Source organism: Xiphophorus couchianus, chromosome 21, assembly GCF_001444195.1.
Source record: "Xiphophorus couchianus chromosome 21, X_couchianus-1.0, whole genome shotgun sequence".
NCBI lineage: Eukaryota > Metazoa > Chordata > Actinopteri > Cyprinodontiformes > Poeciliidae > Xiphophorus > Xiphophorus couchianus.
In genome coordinates this window covers 14,599,654-14,617,385 of record NC_040248.1, presented here as the reverse complement: position 1 = coordinate 14,617,385, position 17,732 = coordinate 14,599,654, and the positions used below count along the sequence as shown (strand labels likewise).

General features: G+C 35.6%; 1 protein-coding gene across 2 annotated transcripts in view; it reads left to right on the top strand.

Moving 5' to 3' along the window:
• cntnap2a (contactin associated protein 2a) overlaps positions 1-17,732 on the top strand; it is a 286,799-nt gene that overhangs the window by 122,905 nt on the left and 146,162 nt on the right. The window contains exons 5-9 of one of the 2 annotated variants that reach the window (XM_028005083.1): positions 3,788-3,840; positions 4,017-4,167; positions 5,718-5,902; positions 11,192-11,335; positions 12,453-12,714. In XM_028005083.1, the coding sequence (XP_027860884.1) occupies positions 3,788-3,840; positions 4,017-4,167; positions 5,718-5,902; positions 11,192-11,335; positions 12,453-12,714 (795 nt within the window). Of the gene's footprint in view, positions 1-3,787; positions 3,841-4,016; positions 4,168-5,717; positions 5,903-11,191; positions 11,336-12,449; positions 12,715-17,732 lie in introns of both variants that reach the window. The other variant, XM_028005081.1, reaches the window with a different exon arrangement.

The following is a 17,732-nucleotide window of genomic DNA, read 5'->3' as shown; positions in this document are numbered from 1 at the left end:
TAGTGGGAGGCGAAGGAGGCAGATAAATATAGATGTTATGTTCCAAGCATAATCACCAAATATGTTGGCTGGAGATGATAATCCTGGGTTTTCAGAGTGTGTGATAATTAAATGCAATGCCATATTATGACTCATCTAAGACTTTGCAATACAAGTGGGGGTGTGCGTGTGTGCGTGCATGTACATCTATGCCAAAGCTAAGGGTTGTAAAGGAGACATGATCTACCGTGCTGTGAAATTTACATGCTCATTTCCATTACGATTAACGTAAAAAGTACAGAAAAAAATCTATTAAATCATTGTCGAAACAGGACACAGTATAGCTTATGTGTTTAATAAATTGAAGTCAGAAAAAAATAGTTAAAACATGTTTGGAATAAACGCAGTGATTAGGGAAATTTCAAAGGAGTGCCAGTGTGTTGCAAAAGCTTTCATATGCCTTTTTCACATTTTGTAACATTACAACCACAACAAAAATACAAAATGATGGATAAATAATACATGACTTCCTTGGTCGTTTAATAAATAAAGTATGGCATTTTTATTTAGCCCCTTTTAATCTTAAATTAATCCCACTGCAATCATCTCCTTCAGAATTAGCCGTGTTAGCAAAGAAACACCACCTGTGTATAATTTGAACATCATAAAAAGTTATTCTATGAAGGCCTCAAAGGTTTGTGAGAGAGTAAACAAACATAAAGATCAATGACCTTAAAACTGCAGTATGTAACTTTTACATATATAAAATAAAGTTACCTAATTGTTAATTTACATACTCTTTTCCATTAAAACTGTCTGTCTGTTGTGACAGTATGGTATGAGACAGATAATCTCTAAAAAGATCAAACTCCTCTGCCTTCTATCAGTTCTCGAATACACAAGGGTTATTGGCAGTGCTAACAACGTTCTCCTGGCTCTGGATGGCACCTAAAAGCCTTATTAAAATAAGTATGTTTGTGGTCAAATCTACAACCAGGGGGCTAGTCAATGTAAAACAATTGATTAATAATACACAGTTTAACTGTTGCTCAGTCTTTCTCGCACTACGCTTCTATGTATTTTCTCTACAAGATGTATTCACAAAGCTATTTGTGGGTGCTAAAGATGCATGACCATCTCATTTTGAAACGTACACAGAGGTACACAACTGTTCCTAAAACTGCTATGGAGAGCAGGTCTGTGCTTAGACCACTGGCTATTTCCCTTGGCATCCTCAGGGGTAGGATGTCAATCCTTTTCATCACTCATTCTATCAGTTAAAAATGATGCGTTCACTGATTTATAATGTGCAACATCACTTGTTGATTTCAAAACAATATTCGTCGGTTCAGATGTTGTTCTTAATGGTGATGATAATAAAGTTCAAAAACAAAATGAATAAACCACCTTAAACTATTGATTTACTTGAAAAAAGGACACTAAAATAGACAAACATTGTTTCCATTGGCTTGATTTACACCGTGTTCCAAATTATTATGCAAATTGGATTTAAGTGTCATAAAGATTTAACTTTTTGTTGTGCTATTAATTTTATAGATGGTATTGTGTGTCAGGGTTCTTTGAATCACTATAATTAATTTCAGAGGGCTGGGTTGATTAGTTTGTCTGGTGAGCTCAATTAAAGGAAATCTACTTAAGAAGGATGTTCCACATTATTAAGCACAGGTTTCAAGCAATATGGGAAAGAGAAAGGATCTCTGCTGACGAAAATCATCAGATAGTGTAGGGCTGTATGACAAAGTATGAAAACATTAGATATTTAACAAAATCTGAAGCGTTATCATACTGTGAAGAGATTTGTGGCTGATTCAGAACAAAGATGGGTTTGTATAGATAAAGGCAAAATGAGGAAGGTTTCTGTTAGACAAATTCATCGGATTAAGAGAACAGCTGTTAAAATATCCTTGCCACTTATTTGAAGCTGCTGGTGCCTCTGGAACCTCAAGGTGGAGGATCCTCCAGAGGAACCTACTATTCGGCCACCGCTAACCAGAGCTCACAAGCAGAAACTATCCACAAACTCACAAGTTCAATGGATGCAAGAATTGTGCAGGTGATATCACAGAAGGGGTCCTATGTTAACATGTAACTCGGTCTGAAGATGTTTTTGATTGAAATAGCTTTTGATTTTAGTACATGTGACCACTTAATGCTGCACATTCATAGAATGACCATTTGCAGTTCTTTATAATCCATAAAATGTTTAGAAAATATGCTGTACATAATAATTTGGAACAGTGCATTTTGAGTTTTTGATTTTTGAAAAAAATACTGTTCTCATGGGGAGCTTTGTTCAGTAAAATTTGATTTATACTGTAATAGTTCATGACTTGAAAATTATACTGACCATCGTTTGCATTGACCATTTAAGAAAATCTGAGAAAATATCACTTGGATAATAATTTGGAACATGTTGTAATGTCTTTCAATGCTCCTGAATTTATATTTAAAGTAATATGCTTTAAGAATCAGGTGCAGAAACAAAACAGGTAGAGGGAGCAAAGTAGTTGCAAAACTGGGGTAAACTTGAGAATATTGACTATCATTAATCCACCCCCAACCCAAGATGGCAACAAGGCAGAAGATGGAACTTAATGCGGAATCTGACATTGATTATTAAAAACGGTTTGCTAAGAGTTTTTATGTTTCATAAATGTGATAACCTGAACAGATACTTTAGAATGAGAAATATTACATCTTAATTATGGTTGATTGTGGTCAGATTTTTCATTCTATTCTCTCTGCCTTTTTTGCCTAAAATCCCCACACAGACACACCAATGTTCTTTACTGTACACTAACCGCTTGAACTATTCGAGTGATGTTAGAAAGCTTGAGGAGATGTCTCAGCCACTTCACCTTATTTTTTCTCTGAAGACCTGAAAAATCTAATTCTGTTTGTTGTATCCTTTTTGTGCTTAGGCTCTGGTATACCAGCACTTGCTAGAGTCAAAATATAAACTGTTTTCTTTCTAACTTTCTTACAAGCAGAGAATATTCAGCTAATTTGGACATTATAGTAATTGTAATTTTTACATCTATGTATTTCTAGCATGCGTTATGTTCAGAAAAACTAGGTATATGGAACAATGTTCTCAGTTCTTCTGCTCTTCGTCCCCCTTATTGCAATGTAATTTCGTGTTTCTACAGAAGCCTGTACAGAACAAATTAAATACAAACTGTAGAATAGACTTTCTCACTTTTTTATGATCATCACAACTTTTCCTATACATTTTTATTTAGAGGAGAATGAAAGGGCGTTAGTTGTAGGTTTTGTTTTATTGTTTTTTATTACCTTCACTCAGTTTTCAAAACTAGTCATTAGTTGACCTGAGTGGAGTTGGCCCCCCCCACCCTCTTCAAATCAGACAAAATTGGTGTCAAACGTTTGTGCAGCAACATTTTTTGTTTGTGCTGCCATCATTTTAAAGCTATAAAGGAATGTTTCTAGAAGTCATCAAAGGTCAACTCCCCCACCCCTCCACACACGCACACTTTGCTCAAATCAGACGAAATGGGTGTCAATTAACTCGACTACGTTTGTGCAAAACGTTTGACACCAATTTTGTCTAATTTCATAAAAGTCGGGGGGGGGCTGGTTGACCTTTCGGTCTTTAACCTTTCATTAATATCTTCGAAGCCAAAGCAGCACAAAGACAATTTTTGCTGCACAAACAAGCACAAATGTAGCACAAACGTTTGACACCAATTTTGTCATCATGAGCATTTTCTAATTAAAATCTGCAGTTCTTAACATTTGTCATGTATTTGTTCTTGGACTCTTTTAGGGGCAGATGTTATCAACTTTGATGGGCAGGGAGTAATCTCATATCGTTTTAAGGTACACAATCTACAAATTCATTATTTCATTCTTCAAAACTTACTGTTGTAAAAAATACAGTTGTTTTTAAGTTAAGGGAAAAAAATCTCTTCATGGTGTTCTATGTCTAAATTTGAAATATTTTTATTTTTGTATGAGCAACATTGTATGAATTTGGTGTTTTTAAATTTTTACAGGTGAAGAAAATGAAGATTATAAAAGATGTGATCGCCCTGAGATTTAAAACATCAGAGAGCGACGGTGTAATTCTCCATGGGGAGGGACAGCAGGGCGACTACATCACTCTGGAGCTCCGCAAAGCCAAATTACTACTGCAGATAAACCTGGGTGAGTAATAAACGCGTGTCATGTGCAGGGAAATGAAACACAGAGGTTACCTTCTTGCTGACTCTCCAGAAGAGTATTTTTGAAAATATGCAACTGCTTAAAATTTTTACAGTCTGGTGGCAGTTGAATTCCTTCATGTTTAAAGTGAATATATTTACAAGGCCATTACCTTACTCATCACTAAATTAATATGGAATTTTTACTGATGGAAAAAATGCACAAAATCAAGTTTACATTTTGTTAGCAAAAATTTGAAAATATTTCTTGCTCCTTTTGATAAATTCTCCACCATAATGAAGTACATTTACACTGAAACATTTTACACCCTATTGTGAACTGTTTAGACTGTTTCACCAGTTCTAGACTAAGGAGTTAGATTTTGTTTGCATATGCGCCTGATATTATGACTGATTTCTAATCTTTGTGTTTTTGTCAAACATGACCTTCCAGTACACATTTTAACTGATGTTAGACTTGTCTCAAAGGACCATTATGTGAGAATATAAATAATAAAACCAAAAAAAAACATTTCTAGTAATACGAGTTAAATTTATAAAATTGGATTGTACTATTGGAAAAAAAATAGAATGACAGTCTACATTTTAAACTGGTGTCAGCGTCTTGCTTTAGTGGCTATAGTGGTTAGTATGATACGAGAGCAGTGTAGAGAATGTTGATACTTATCATAACTCTGAGATTTCTGAAATGAAATATATTTAATGAAAGACAGCGGTCGAAAACTCAAAAGAGTAAAACATAGCTAGATCTTCATACTCCACTTAGCCTTCTGTTGTCTGTCAAAAGTCTGATTGTCTCATACAAAAAAAGAATAGCAAAATTGCACATCTAATTATGTCCAATATAGTGCAGCTTCCTTTTAAATAGCTTATTACATCTCTTTATTTGAAATATGTAGTTGATACTGATCAGCATAGCAAATTGTTGCTCTTTCTAACTCAGTAAGCTACTAAGCTTGTTGCAATAAGCATTAAATCAGCTAATCACATAAAAAGCTGAAACGAGCTCAATAATTTTTATTTACAAGGTTGTTTTACTTGTCACTCTCTCTTTCTACCAAAAACTGGATGACATTAGTCCGGTGCCTTGGTCTCAATTAGCCCCATTTTGAAAAGCATTTTTGTGTAAACAGATTTCAGTATCCATTTAATTTGTTATTTCAAGTCTTTTGTTTAGTCCTCTTGGATATTTAAATTGTCTTCCAGTTTCAGTTCAAATTTCTAAATATTTTAATTAGAAATTAAAATATTTGTGTCTTTTGACGGGGTGTATTTGTATTTCTATGCCATTACTATTTTATTAGATGAAAATGATCTCAAAATAACAATATTTTTGTTTATCTTAATAACTTCTGGGACAATTTGTCTTCCAGCTAAATTTATCGTGACAGGCCAACAATCCACATAAAAGATTGTTGTTGTCTACATGACCCACCTTATTGTTGTGCATCCATTTAAAAAAATAATTCAGTACTTTTCTACTGGTATAGTTAATGATGACATTTTGTAACTAACTTTAGATGTGCTTCACAGGCAGTAACCAGTACGGCTCTATCCTGGGTCACACTTCTGTGACCACTGGCAGCCTCCTGGACGACAATCACTGGCACTCAGTGGTGATTGAACGCTACCGCCGCAATGTCAACTTCACCTTAGATGGACACACTCAGCACTTCAGGACTAATGGGGAATTTGATCATCTCGATTTAGACTATGAGGTGAGCACTTTATATGCAACACAGAGCAGACATGTAGAATATGGCACCAACAATTAATGAACTCTGTTTAAATTTAGACGTGTGTATACAAGCTCTTGATGCTACATGAAAGCATCTAGAAAACTCAACAAGTTGGGGAAATGTTAAACTCTACATCCATTTCTTTCAACAATCTACCACCTTGGGATGTTTTAAGAGTAACCACCCTTTGGTATGGTCAAATTTTTCAACAAAAGTTCTTTGACATAGTCATGTTTGAGTTGAAGCATAAGAAAAAAATCACAGGCGTTGAAAAAAGTAAAACATCAGATATATCTGTCTCAGCTTTACATACAATAAGTAGCATTATTCAACATGCATCAAGTAGCTGATAATATTCCACTGTTCCCAGTTGGAATCAGCATTGTTGCTGCACAGGAAGAAGATATACAGTATGATTTAAACATAGCTCTGCAGGCTTCTTTTGTGTTGCAGTGTTCCCTTCTTGGTAGACTTGTTTCTGATGTTCCAACTTCTTCCTTAGTCTCAATCCATGTTAGGTAAATGGGTGATTCCACATGGATTGTGAGTGTGAGTTTATCCTTGTTGTGACCGTTGCCCCTTGTGAGACGACCCCCCCCCCCCCCCCCCCCGCCCTGCTTCCTCCTCCCTGGACCCTGAACATAATAAAGTGGGTATAGAAAATGAATGAATATATGTGGTTTTATGAGTTTCTCCCTCACATCTGACACCATGAGCCCTCCCATATAAAAAGACTATTTTGTATTCATGTTACAAAGAATGAACGTGAGCAGTATGCTTAAACTGGATCCCCATTTCTTCAGTAGTATTTGTAATGCTGAGTAATGCATAGAGTACCTTGCGAAAGTATTCATATCTTGTTTTGTCATGTTGAAACCACAAACTCGATTGTATCTTATTGTCAAAAACATTGTAGAGAAGTTCAAAGCAGGTTTAGGGTATTGATCAATAATTCAAGCTTTGAACACCTCATACAGTACTGTTCAATACATCATCTGAAAAACATTACTATGCACATAATCTGACAAGGCATTCAAGAAGCCCCGTTGTTTAGAGGAGATGCTACAGAGATCCCCAAATCTGGTGAGTTGCAAAAAGTGGCAAAAAATAAAGTCGTTGTTGAAAGTACAAAGTGTGAGTTTGCAGTTTGTTAGCTACACACCAAATATGTGGTAGAGGGTGCTTTTGTCAAATGAAATCTAAATTTTAACCTTCTGTTTACATACAAAACATTAAGTGTGGCTGGACTTTAACACTGCACATCAACCTGAGAAAACTCTTCCCGCCGTGAAGAGTGGCAAATGCAGCATGCTGTGAAGATGCTTTTCTTCAGCTCAGATAGTGGAGATGGTAAGAGTTCATTTGAAGATCCAAGAGTAATCCTGGATGAAAACTTGTTAAAGGCTAGGAATCACTTAAGATGGAGGAGAAGGTTAAATTTCCTGCAGGACTAAAATTCCAAGCATCCAGTCGGAGTCAAAATGGTAATGTTTAGATCAAAGCATGTTCCTGTTTTAGAATGACTCAGTCAAAGTCAAGACATAAATGAAACTTATAATCTTTAACTATATTTAAAAATTGATTTTCACGCCTGGCTCTTCACCTAATCTGACTGAGCTTCAGGTAAAAAAAAAAAAATAGAGAGAGAGAGAAAACTTCCCTCTCTGGATGTAGAAAGTTGGTAGATGTATCCAAGAACACTTGAGGCTGTAATTGCAGACAAACGAAGTTCTGCATGACATTGAGTTACAGGGCTTGAACACCAAAGCCCACCACACAGGGCTGCACAATATTAAGTAAACATAGGATATGGATCAGTGTGATTAAGTTATAATGAGGATATGACTTATGATAAAAGAAGGAATAGTTAATAGTGATAATATCTTTCCATTTTGGATGTATTGCAAATGCAGACACCAGATTATGAGCTGTTTATGCAGAATCTGGAAAGAAATGTATTTATTATTTCCATCTCAACACATTGTTTTAGTGGAAAACTTGCATTTGACTGTATTTGCTGTTTTGACATTGAAATAATCCAGTTTAAGTTTCCTAATGATTTTAACATATTAATGTGCTTGTCAAACAATGTCTGCTGCATTTCATCAAATATATTACAGGAACAGAGTCAGAATTCATGATATCTATATAATTAGTTATTATTGATTGCATTCCAAGCAGTTTTTTTTCCATTATTGATTTTGCACATAGTCACGTATATATTTGTGTTATTTTGTGCACCTCTATCACTGTAGTTTTTTTGTTTATGAAATAAAACTCCAATAAAATGCATTCAGGTTTACTTTTGTAATATGGCAAAAGGTAAAGCATTGAATGGACTGTGTAATTGCAACTTTGGTACTGGTAGTGTGTTTCAGGAAACGCTGATTAACATGCATGCAGCTTTATCAGTTCTCAGTTTAGAATGACCAAATTGTTAACAACTTTCAGATAAAATCCACACCTTCCCAATACGTCAAAGTGCAAACCAAGTTTCCCAACAATAACTAAGCTTTAACACAATATTTGTATATTTTGTTTTATTCTGTTTTCATGATGTTGCACTACATTCTTTTCAACATTACTGTGCTATCACTTGCCTGATTTGCAACTGGACTTTTAACTTCTCATCACTGGTGCTCAGTAAAGTACACTGATGCTGGACAGGAAATTAAATATTGGCTTCTGGATGTGCTCTGATGCTAATCCATGAAACGCACATAATTACAGTTACCCAGTAACAGATGTGATGCATTCAACTAATACTACTGAAAACAGGAAATTGACAGTAGAATGCATATGGTAGTGGGCGTCATGAGTACAGTGAGGCAGTATGTGGCCCAATAATTGTGTTTGTATGTTTGTCTGTTAGTTCTGTGTTTAGTTTGTATTACTGCGTGGCCTTTTCATGAATATTGCTTATATTGCTAATCTAATCCAGTGTTAAGTAGGATGCTGAGAAATGGAGCAGAACAAAGCACAGTCCAATTAGAACTGAAGATGTTGAATTAAAGGATCTTCAGGGAAATCTATACATCCGGGTATGCTGTACCAGGAGGTTTAGAGAACACATGTGCCTGTGTGTGTTTTTTTAGAGTGATGTGTCTGTGGAGTATCCTGAATACATCCACATTAATTTGCATCACCGACTGCAAAATTGTGACCAGCTTTTAGTCAAAGTGTACCTTTGTAGTTCACACTCTCCTTTGTGCGTGCGTGTGGATTTTTCTGGTTCTCTTTGGCTTCCAGCTTGTAAACTAAATATCCGGGTGCATCAAAGTCCACCCTTGGCAGTAATTACAGAGCTTGCTGGAGCATAGCCACAACACAAACAACAACAAGCACACACACTGACAGACAGATGCATTGACTGGCAGTCACATATCCTCCTCTATTATCTTAGCGTCCTTTAGGGCCCCGAACTATGTCTGAAAGAGAAAAAAACAGAACACATGTACAACTGTACAAAAATGTGAAACACACTTTACATTTTCATCAACGCTGTGTGTCCTTCAGCACTTTGCACTCCAAGCTTGTTTGTAACTGTCCGTGTCTTAACCTTTGCGTGCTACACATCACATTTGTTCCCCACTAACCAGTGGGTTATTTCCCACACTGCTAGCATGGTCACATCAAATAAGATATTTTCTGTAGTGTGTGAAAAGGGTTTGGATTAAGTCAATAAAATGTAGATTTTGCTCAAATTAGTGTTGTAACTCCTCAGCTCCAACTGAATTCAGTGAAAGTGGATATGATATTACTTTGTGTGTGCAGTTTGTTAACTGGAAGACACCTTAACCCTTCCATACAGTCATGATACGCCGTCTCCTATGTGTGGTTTCGGGAACTGACAGACTGACGGGACACCCGCATCCCTTTCTTGTAGTCCGACAGTGACATTTGTCTTGCTGCTGTCTGAAGAAGTGCACCGCTCCCAGTCAAAAATAACCAATCAGAGCACTGGGAGGAGGTGGAGGAGCTTGTTTTTTTGTTTTTTTCACAGATTATCATTTTCATATTATACTGTCACAACATCATGACAGTTTTCACAAATGTGTAAAAAAAAAAAAAAAGGCTTTTATAAAAGATACGTACTGCATATTTAAGAGATACACTGTGGTATTGTATCTAGTGTTGAGGAGAGGGAAGGATGTCCATGTTGCTGATTCCTTCTGACTGCATTCACTAAGATATCATGTTTCACAGAGTGCTGCGTCAGACTAAAGTTATAACCTTGGATAGCATGCTAAGTTGTTCACAAGGCTTTAAACAGAAAGCCTTCTCTTGCATTGATTAATGCTGCTGATAAAAATATTAATGTGGTTTTCTCCACCACAGAAAAACTGAACCTGGAGGTTGAAGACTCAGAAACTTTGAGATTATTGATTTCCCAAAACAAACATAGAACCTGTTTTGGTAGCATTTATATAGGATGTCTAGGAGAACAGAAAAGAAAATCCCTTTAACAAACTAGTAAGAGCTCTATGGTTCCCTTTACACAAAGACACAAATTTTAAAATGTGGCACATTCCTGGTCCTGGAGACAATAGGACACTGTAATTCTGAATGAAAGCAGTGTTTCTTATAATACATAAGATGAATAGGTAAATAATAAAAAATTAAAAGGACAAAGGGCAACTAACGATACTCAAACAGTATTGACAGTACTTCACCAAGAGTAAGATTCTTGTTAGAGTTGCTCTGGGTGAAAATCTTTGCCGGCATTTCTAGGGGTCACCAAAAAATTTCCTCCCCTGCCTTCATTCTCCCACTCTTTGACTGCTGACCCACATCATCATTATATACTTCTAAGTAGTCACTCTGCTTTTAGTCTGGTCCTCAGCAAAATGTTTTTCAGAAAAAAAGATCTATTCATTGACATGGCCTGCCTGATATAGTCCACCCCCTCGTGGTTGTTTTGTTCATATATTTAGAGCAGTTCTTCTGACAAAAAGTAATATAATACAATAAAGAATCATCAGAATATCAATTTTTGCAGCCTTGACAATACATAACCCCATTTGGCATTTAATCCGTGAAGTTATATATATTCTTTATTCTTTCTGTCATTTTTATTCTATTGTGTAGTTGAACTTTGAAACAGAATTATGCTGTCATGAAATTAATTATCTTATTCTGTAGCACTATGCCCATTTGTCTGAAGAAAATACTGACTGGCTTAATTTAAAAACCAAAATAGCTAAATTAATAGGAAATCATTTACGGTCTGTTTTTCCACTTTCTTCTCTGCCCCTTGTCTCCTTCTAGTTAAGTTTTGGGGGGATGCCATACAGTGGGAAGCCTGTGGGAGGGGGAAGAAAAAACTTCAAAGGCTGCATGGAGAGCATCAACTACAACGGAGACAACATTACAGACCTGGCCCGCCGAAAGAAACTAGACACCTCCAGCTTTGTAAGTGAATTCTTGTTTGCATGCACACATATAGATGCAATAAACATTGAAAATATGGATAATTGAAATTGCAGTCATACAGAAAGCCAATACATAACATGCATGACACTTCAAACCAAGTGAACCAGATTTTTTAAGTGCTTAACTTAAAAGACTTGTAAATATTGAGGCACAACTGATTTTTTTCTTTTTCTGCTCTTAGTGTATCAGTACAAATGAAATATTTCACAACACTGATTGTGGAACATTTTTTGATAAACTTACAGTCATATAGCTGCTAAAAAGAAATCAACTTTGTTCTTGTCTTTGTCAAATGAACTAAGCTCTAATTGACTCCGGCAATTAGAGCTAAGTAATTAGAAGTTGCTTTCTGTGCATCTATTTATTTATCTGTGGCTTTACAATCCAACTGTACATTGCTATACAGGCTATTTTTCATATGATTTACAATCAAGTACTATTTTGTCTTGAATAGTTTTTTTTGAGTAATTTGTCCTAATTTCTCTTTTGTACATTGGTGTATGATTTTAGACAACAGATGCTATCTCTACACATAAGCTCTCTACAGTGACAATCTTAAATCCATATTGTATCTTTCTCCCTGTTTTTCTGCATTTTTACACATCCAATATAACTTCTTCTATAACCTGGTTGAATAAATTAATGAACTTAACCACAACCACACCTCCAGCTATCCTTGCTTCACCCAGTCATTTCTTCCCAACCAAACTAATTGGTTCTCAGCTTTTAGAAAACCAAACATAGAAATGCAATCAAGTAAAGTAACACAGTATTGTATGTTTGCCAAAGATTTGATTATGAGCACAAGGTTGGAAATGCTCATGTGAAATTAGTGCCCAAATTCCAGATAAGTGTTGTCATTTTTTTTGTTTGTTTATTTCCCAGCAAACAGAATTCACACAGAATCCTGCTTCAATCCGATACGAAAGACAGTAAGAGCCAAAGGCAGAGAATTTAGTGAAGTGTGCACAGTCGTTCAATTTAGCAACTGTTAGGGATGTCAGAGGTAGAGAGAATGTATGTAAAGCAAATCATAAAGCATTGCTTTTATGTTGCCTCTTGTTTCTTTTCTTTATTTTTCAATCTGTCCTAGCAGCGTAATCTGTCTTTCACCTGCGTGGAGACACACACCTTCCCAGTCTTTTTCAACGCAACAAGTTTTCTACAGCTACCTGGTCGAGCCAACCACAACACAGTGTCTGTGTGCTTCCAGTTCCGTACGTGGAACCACGATGGCCTTCTACTCTTCAGTAATCTCGATGATGGCACCCTAGAAATCTCCCTTGAAGACGGCAAAATTATAGTTCATATCAACGTTACGACAGAAGCCAAAAATTACCGGGTGGACTTACTATCAGGTGGGTTACTTAAGTGTTAATTTTTGTCTCTATGCAGCAGTTCCATTTTGTAACACTTAAGTGTTGCTAATATTTACTCATCAGTATAATCACAGAATCAGGTTAAGTCTTAAACCCTATTAATTAAAATAAATGACTCCGAAATTACAATTCAATTTGATTTATGCAGTTGGAAAAAAACATCCAATTAACCAATAATCATTGGTACATCAAGATGCATGTCGATGTAATTTATATTAATCACAAATTGATTAATTTTACCATTATAAGGCTTGAAATAATAAACATTCCGCTATTGAATGTTTATTACCATTCAGTTACATTTTATAAATATTATTATTGTTTGGTTAAAGATTGTTTTGAGAGCCAACACACTTTGTTTTTAGCACATTCAAAGCAACATTTGGAGAGTTTATAAAAGTGTTGACTTGCAGAGCTATGCTTGCAAAAGAATTGAGAGTTTTCCAAATGATTTTTTGCTCATGCAATAGAATTTGATACGGTTTAACATAATAAATTATTTTCATAGTAAAATAAATGGTTTATCCATTCTGCTGCCATATTTAAATAGTAAGGTTTACAGCTGGGATTTTTCAAACACTGAAAAAGGAGAAATATGTTATTTTTTTGTTTCTTTCAACGAAATGTTTTCAGTAAACCTCATTTATTTTGTTTACTCTTCTCTAAGCCCTGTTACTCTTTCCTTTTGAAGTCTTGTACTACCCTTTCATTCTTTCTTTTCTCTATCTTTTGCTTTCCTGAGACACACTCTTATTTATTCTGTCCACTGCTGCAGTAATAGACCATTATGGCCAGGGGTTGAGATTATTACAAATTAGCTTTTAGGCTAATTGAGCTTGAGCCTGCGATTACATCAGTATTACTAGAATTCATGAACACAAGATGCAAAGACAGGCGTCTTCTTTTGACTATGTCACTCTAGTCTCTGTTAAAAAGAAACCCACCAGGCTTCTGGCTTCAATGACACAGTAGGAGCTCAGATGACTTACAATAGTCTTTCTCACTTGCAAGTAAACTCGCGAGATATGTTCTCATAAAACAAAGCAAAAAAAAAAAGCATGCCGGTAAGGAACCTGTTAGCTCATTAGGACACCCCAATAATTCTACTCCATCTGACAATAGTCTTAAGACAGAATTTTCTCTGTGGATTGTTTTTTTTTTTGTTTTTTTTTTAGTCTAAAATGATACACAATACTCATTGCTTTTCATTGAAATAAAAGTTGTGGTTAAAGTGCTTTAATAAAATAGTCAAAAATGTAAACCAGCTTTATACAAATGCTACTATGCATGTTTTTTTTAAATCAATAAAAGTCACCCTCTATAAGCAAAAATATTATGGTAAATGCAATTTTATTCAAGTTGAAGTAATTGCGTTAAGAGATACTGCCACTAATACAGTCCGTACTAAACCTGATCTGAAAAAGTTTAGTAGCATTAAGTTTCTTGGCACATAAATCTACCACCTATTTTTTCAAATTTATGTTAGATATATTAGTTACATGCATCATTTGTGGTATCTTGCTTTTCTATGGTTACCACAATATATATTTCCCCTTTCATTCTGTAAAAAGTGTTTAGATCTTAATTATATCCATATTTTCTGCCGATCAGACCTTTTACTACCAGTTTTTTCTTTTTTTTGATCATCCCACAGTTTCTGTATTTTAAAAGGATGAGATTCATCTTTATTGTAAGTTAGAGGATGCCTTATACATTGGGTTTTCTCATCCAAAATCTAACTCTTTTTCTGTGTTAAAACTGTGCATGTTACCTTTTCTTATATGCTTGCCTTCACAACCATCATGTTAGCTTGAAGTTCTGGACTTCTATCAGTCACACGTGAGATGAACTGCACCGACCGAAGACGAAGCATGCAACATTACAATAATGGAAATGCCTAGGGCACAGATTATGGGAGGAACAACTCAAATTACAATACTTAGTTGTTTTCATTTGCTTTGTTTTGGGTGTGTGTCTGTATCACTGTGTTATTATGCTAATTTCTGGAGTGCGTAGGCAAAGCTTAACATGACATATTCAGAGGCTTTATGAGGTTGGCTGTGAAGTTGTGCAAGGCTCTTCAAATTATCTCAGAGGCCCCCATAAATTTACACTGTACAGAATTCATATTTAGCATGTATGATGGATCAAAATGTCATAATCCAGAAAGAGAGAAAAAAAATAGAGGAAAACTGCCATAGCAATTCAACAGAAATCTGAAAGAGGAACAGAAAAGCGCATCCAAACTTCAAAGGGCTTTCATGGTTTTGATAGAAATTTGATTTTCCCGTGATTTATGTGTTTCTTACTTTATTTATGTAAATGCTGAGAGCAATCACTAAAATCACATTTCTTAGCATTGTTTTGATATTTACAAGACTATTAATCTTCATGCCCATCACAAATTTCTGTATCATTGGATAACAACTTTAATCCAGAATTTTCTGTCTTAACCAAGGGATGTACAATTTGAAATAAGTTAATAGTTCTTTATTAGAAGACATGATGATACCCATCATAGCAGAAGAGAGGGTTACAATCTGCATTCTTTTAATGGATAGCTAATGGATATAACCTAGACTGGCCACTGCCTTCCTGTGCAATTCCACTTAAAAAAAAAAAAAAATGCTTCCAGTAGTCTTGACTTTCTCCCCTTGACTCGGATTGCTGCCGGTCCATTTTTGACCAGTCCAATCAGCAAACAGAAGGAAAAGTTATGAATGATGACGTTGATTATCTGCACTGATTTAGAATTGTAGTTCTGCCTTTAGTTGTAGCAATGGCAGCGGAGGAAATGAACAAAACCGTTCAGTCCGTGTCGGCCACGCTTCCAAATATTGAATTAACATTAACAGCCATCTCGCTCAGCTCGGCACTTCTCTCTTCACTTCATAGCGTGGAAATGGCAAATTATAGACGTCACGGGCAAATGTTAGCAATTGGGTAAAATTTTAAACCTCAACTCAGTCCACGCCTGAAGGAAGCAATCATTTCTCAATAGCCAAGAGTCCAGATTCTCTGTACAAAAGTTTGTACAAGGGACTGGTTTTTAGCAGTGTGCATATAACCCAACTTGTTAGATAATCTAGTGTTATTTGGAGTATAAATGGGTATCTCAGTAACTTTGAATTTTTTATTGTTTAGCACATAATAGTTTGCTGTGTAGCTCAGCTTACTAATGTTGTGGAAAACCAATAAAGTGAAATAGAAAAAGTTTGCAAATTCCCATTTGGATACTTGCACTTGGATACAAACTTAGAGATTGTTAAATAATTCTTTAGTTTTTCTTTGTCCTGCAAAAACCTCAGTTTGTAGAACAGAAAATCACATTGCATTGCAAGACATGAGAAATATCAGCAGTTACTTATATATTTCTTAATTGATTGTGTATACTTTTATTAAGGTTTTTTTAGTGTGTGTGTGGGTTTAGCTTTGTTTTATTTTGCATGTACATCGCTTGGTCATGTTCTGGATGTTGTAAAGTGCTGTATTGATTGATTGATATATTGACAGCCATCTTTTTTTTCTTTTTTTTTTTTTTGTAGGAAGCAGCAGTAATGTCCAGTAGAGTTATTTCATGCCGGTCCAGTGAACAGCAAGTACCAGGAATGTAAATGTTAGTCATGTCCAAATCCTATGTAATGCTACAGTGCTTTCAGAAATGCAGACCTGTGGTTTGCTAGACACCCTCCAACATTTGTGAAAACTCTGTGACAAGTGAACTTTCTGTATTGAATGGTCTCTGATGGGCATTTGGAGAAAGTAAGCTTTAGAGTTTCTGTGAAATCGGGATGTAAACATTTAAAACGACACAAAGATGCATATTTTTATGTTAGATAGTTTTTCACTTTATATATCACACAACATTAAAGAGATGCTATGTGAACAAAGAACAGATTTTGAACAATGTTTTATTGATGTAACCAGTAATCATTTAATTGATGGATTAGGTAATACATTTATCCACTGATAATTACATTTTTTTTTTAATATTTGGTGTTATTATTAATTCTGGACTTATTCTGAGGGTGAGACACATATTTTACATTCTATATTTTCCATCTCCTGAACAACCACTCTCTCTCTCTCTCTGGGTTTTCAGTCCATTCTTAGTATTCCTCAGCTTCACCCTCTGTTCCACCAACATGTGTCTCAGAGCTCTAAGCTCATCCCTGATATCATTCCCAGTCTGTCTGTCCATCTGTAAACTTTGTTCAGCGTCTCCATCCTCTTATTCAGCACATGTTGCAGTCAGAGGGTGCGAAAACACCACCAGCAGAGTATTCCTCATTTTTAGACCTTCTTTTCAGGACAAAGGTTGTAAAACACATTGTCTGTTTTCTGTAAACATATCCTACTATTGAAATTGCCACTGGCCCTTGGTGTCGTCACATTTCATTCTGTGGCACGATGACATGATGTGACATGGTACATGTCACTGCTTTCTGGTGCTGTTTACCTTTTTAGAATGTTTCTTTCAAAGTAGATTAAAATAATCAACTTTTTTTTGGTTCTAAATGAAATTCAGCTGTTGTGTATCTTTAGTTCTGTTCTGATCAGCAGAACAAGACTAATATCAGGTAGAAATGTTAATTTCTGCAGCACTCAGGACTGCAAGAGCCAGCACAACCCTAAAATAAGCTTAAAGAACATCTTACAACCACAACGTCTCACATGGAGGCATTGAAACTGACAGGAGCACAAACCCGTAGGTAAAAAGAGATGCAACGGATCCATTTCACCTGTCTGCACAGCAGTTGGCAGATCACACTTTCAGTCATACTGTGAAGGACTGACTCCTGCTGTCCCATCAGAAACAACAAGCCATATTTTCTCAAAATGTTATGTTCATCAGGGTTTATGCCATTTTTTTTCACTTTTCAGGGGTTACTACTTTTAGCTGTAGCATGCAAAGTGGTATTTCATTTAAGGTAACTATGGTGATTCTGAAAATGAAGCCCTGTGGTAGCATGTTTTAAAAATGCTGCAAGTGGAGT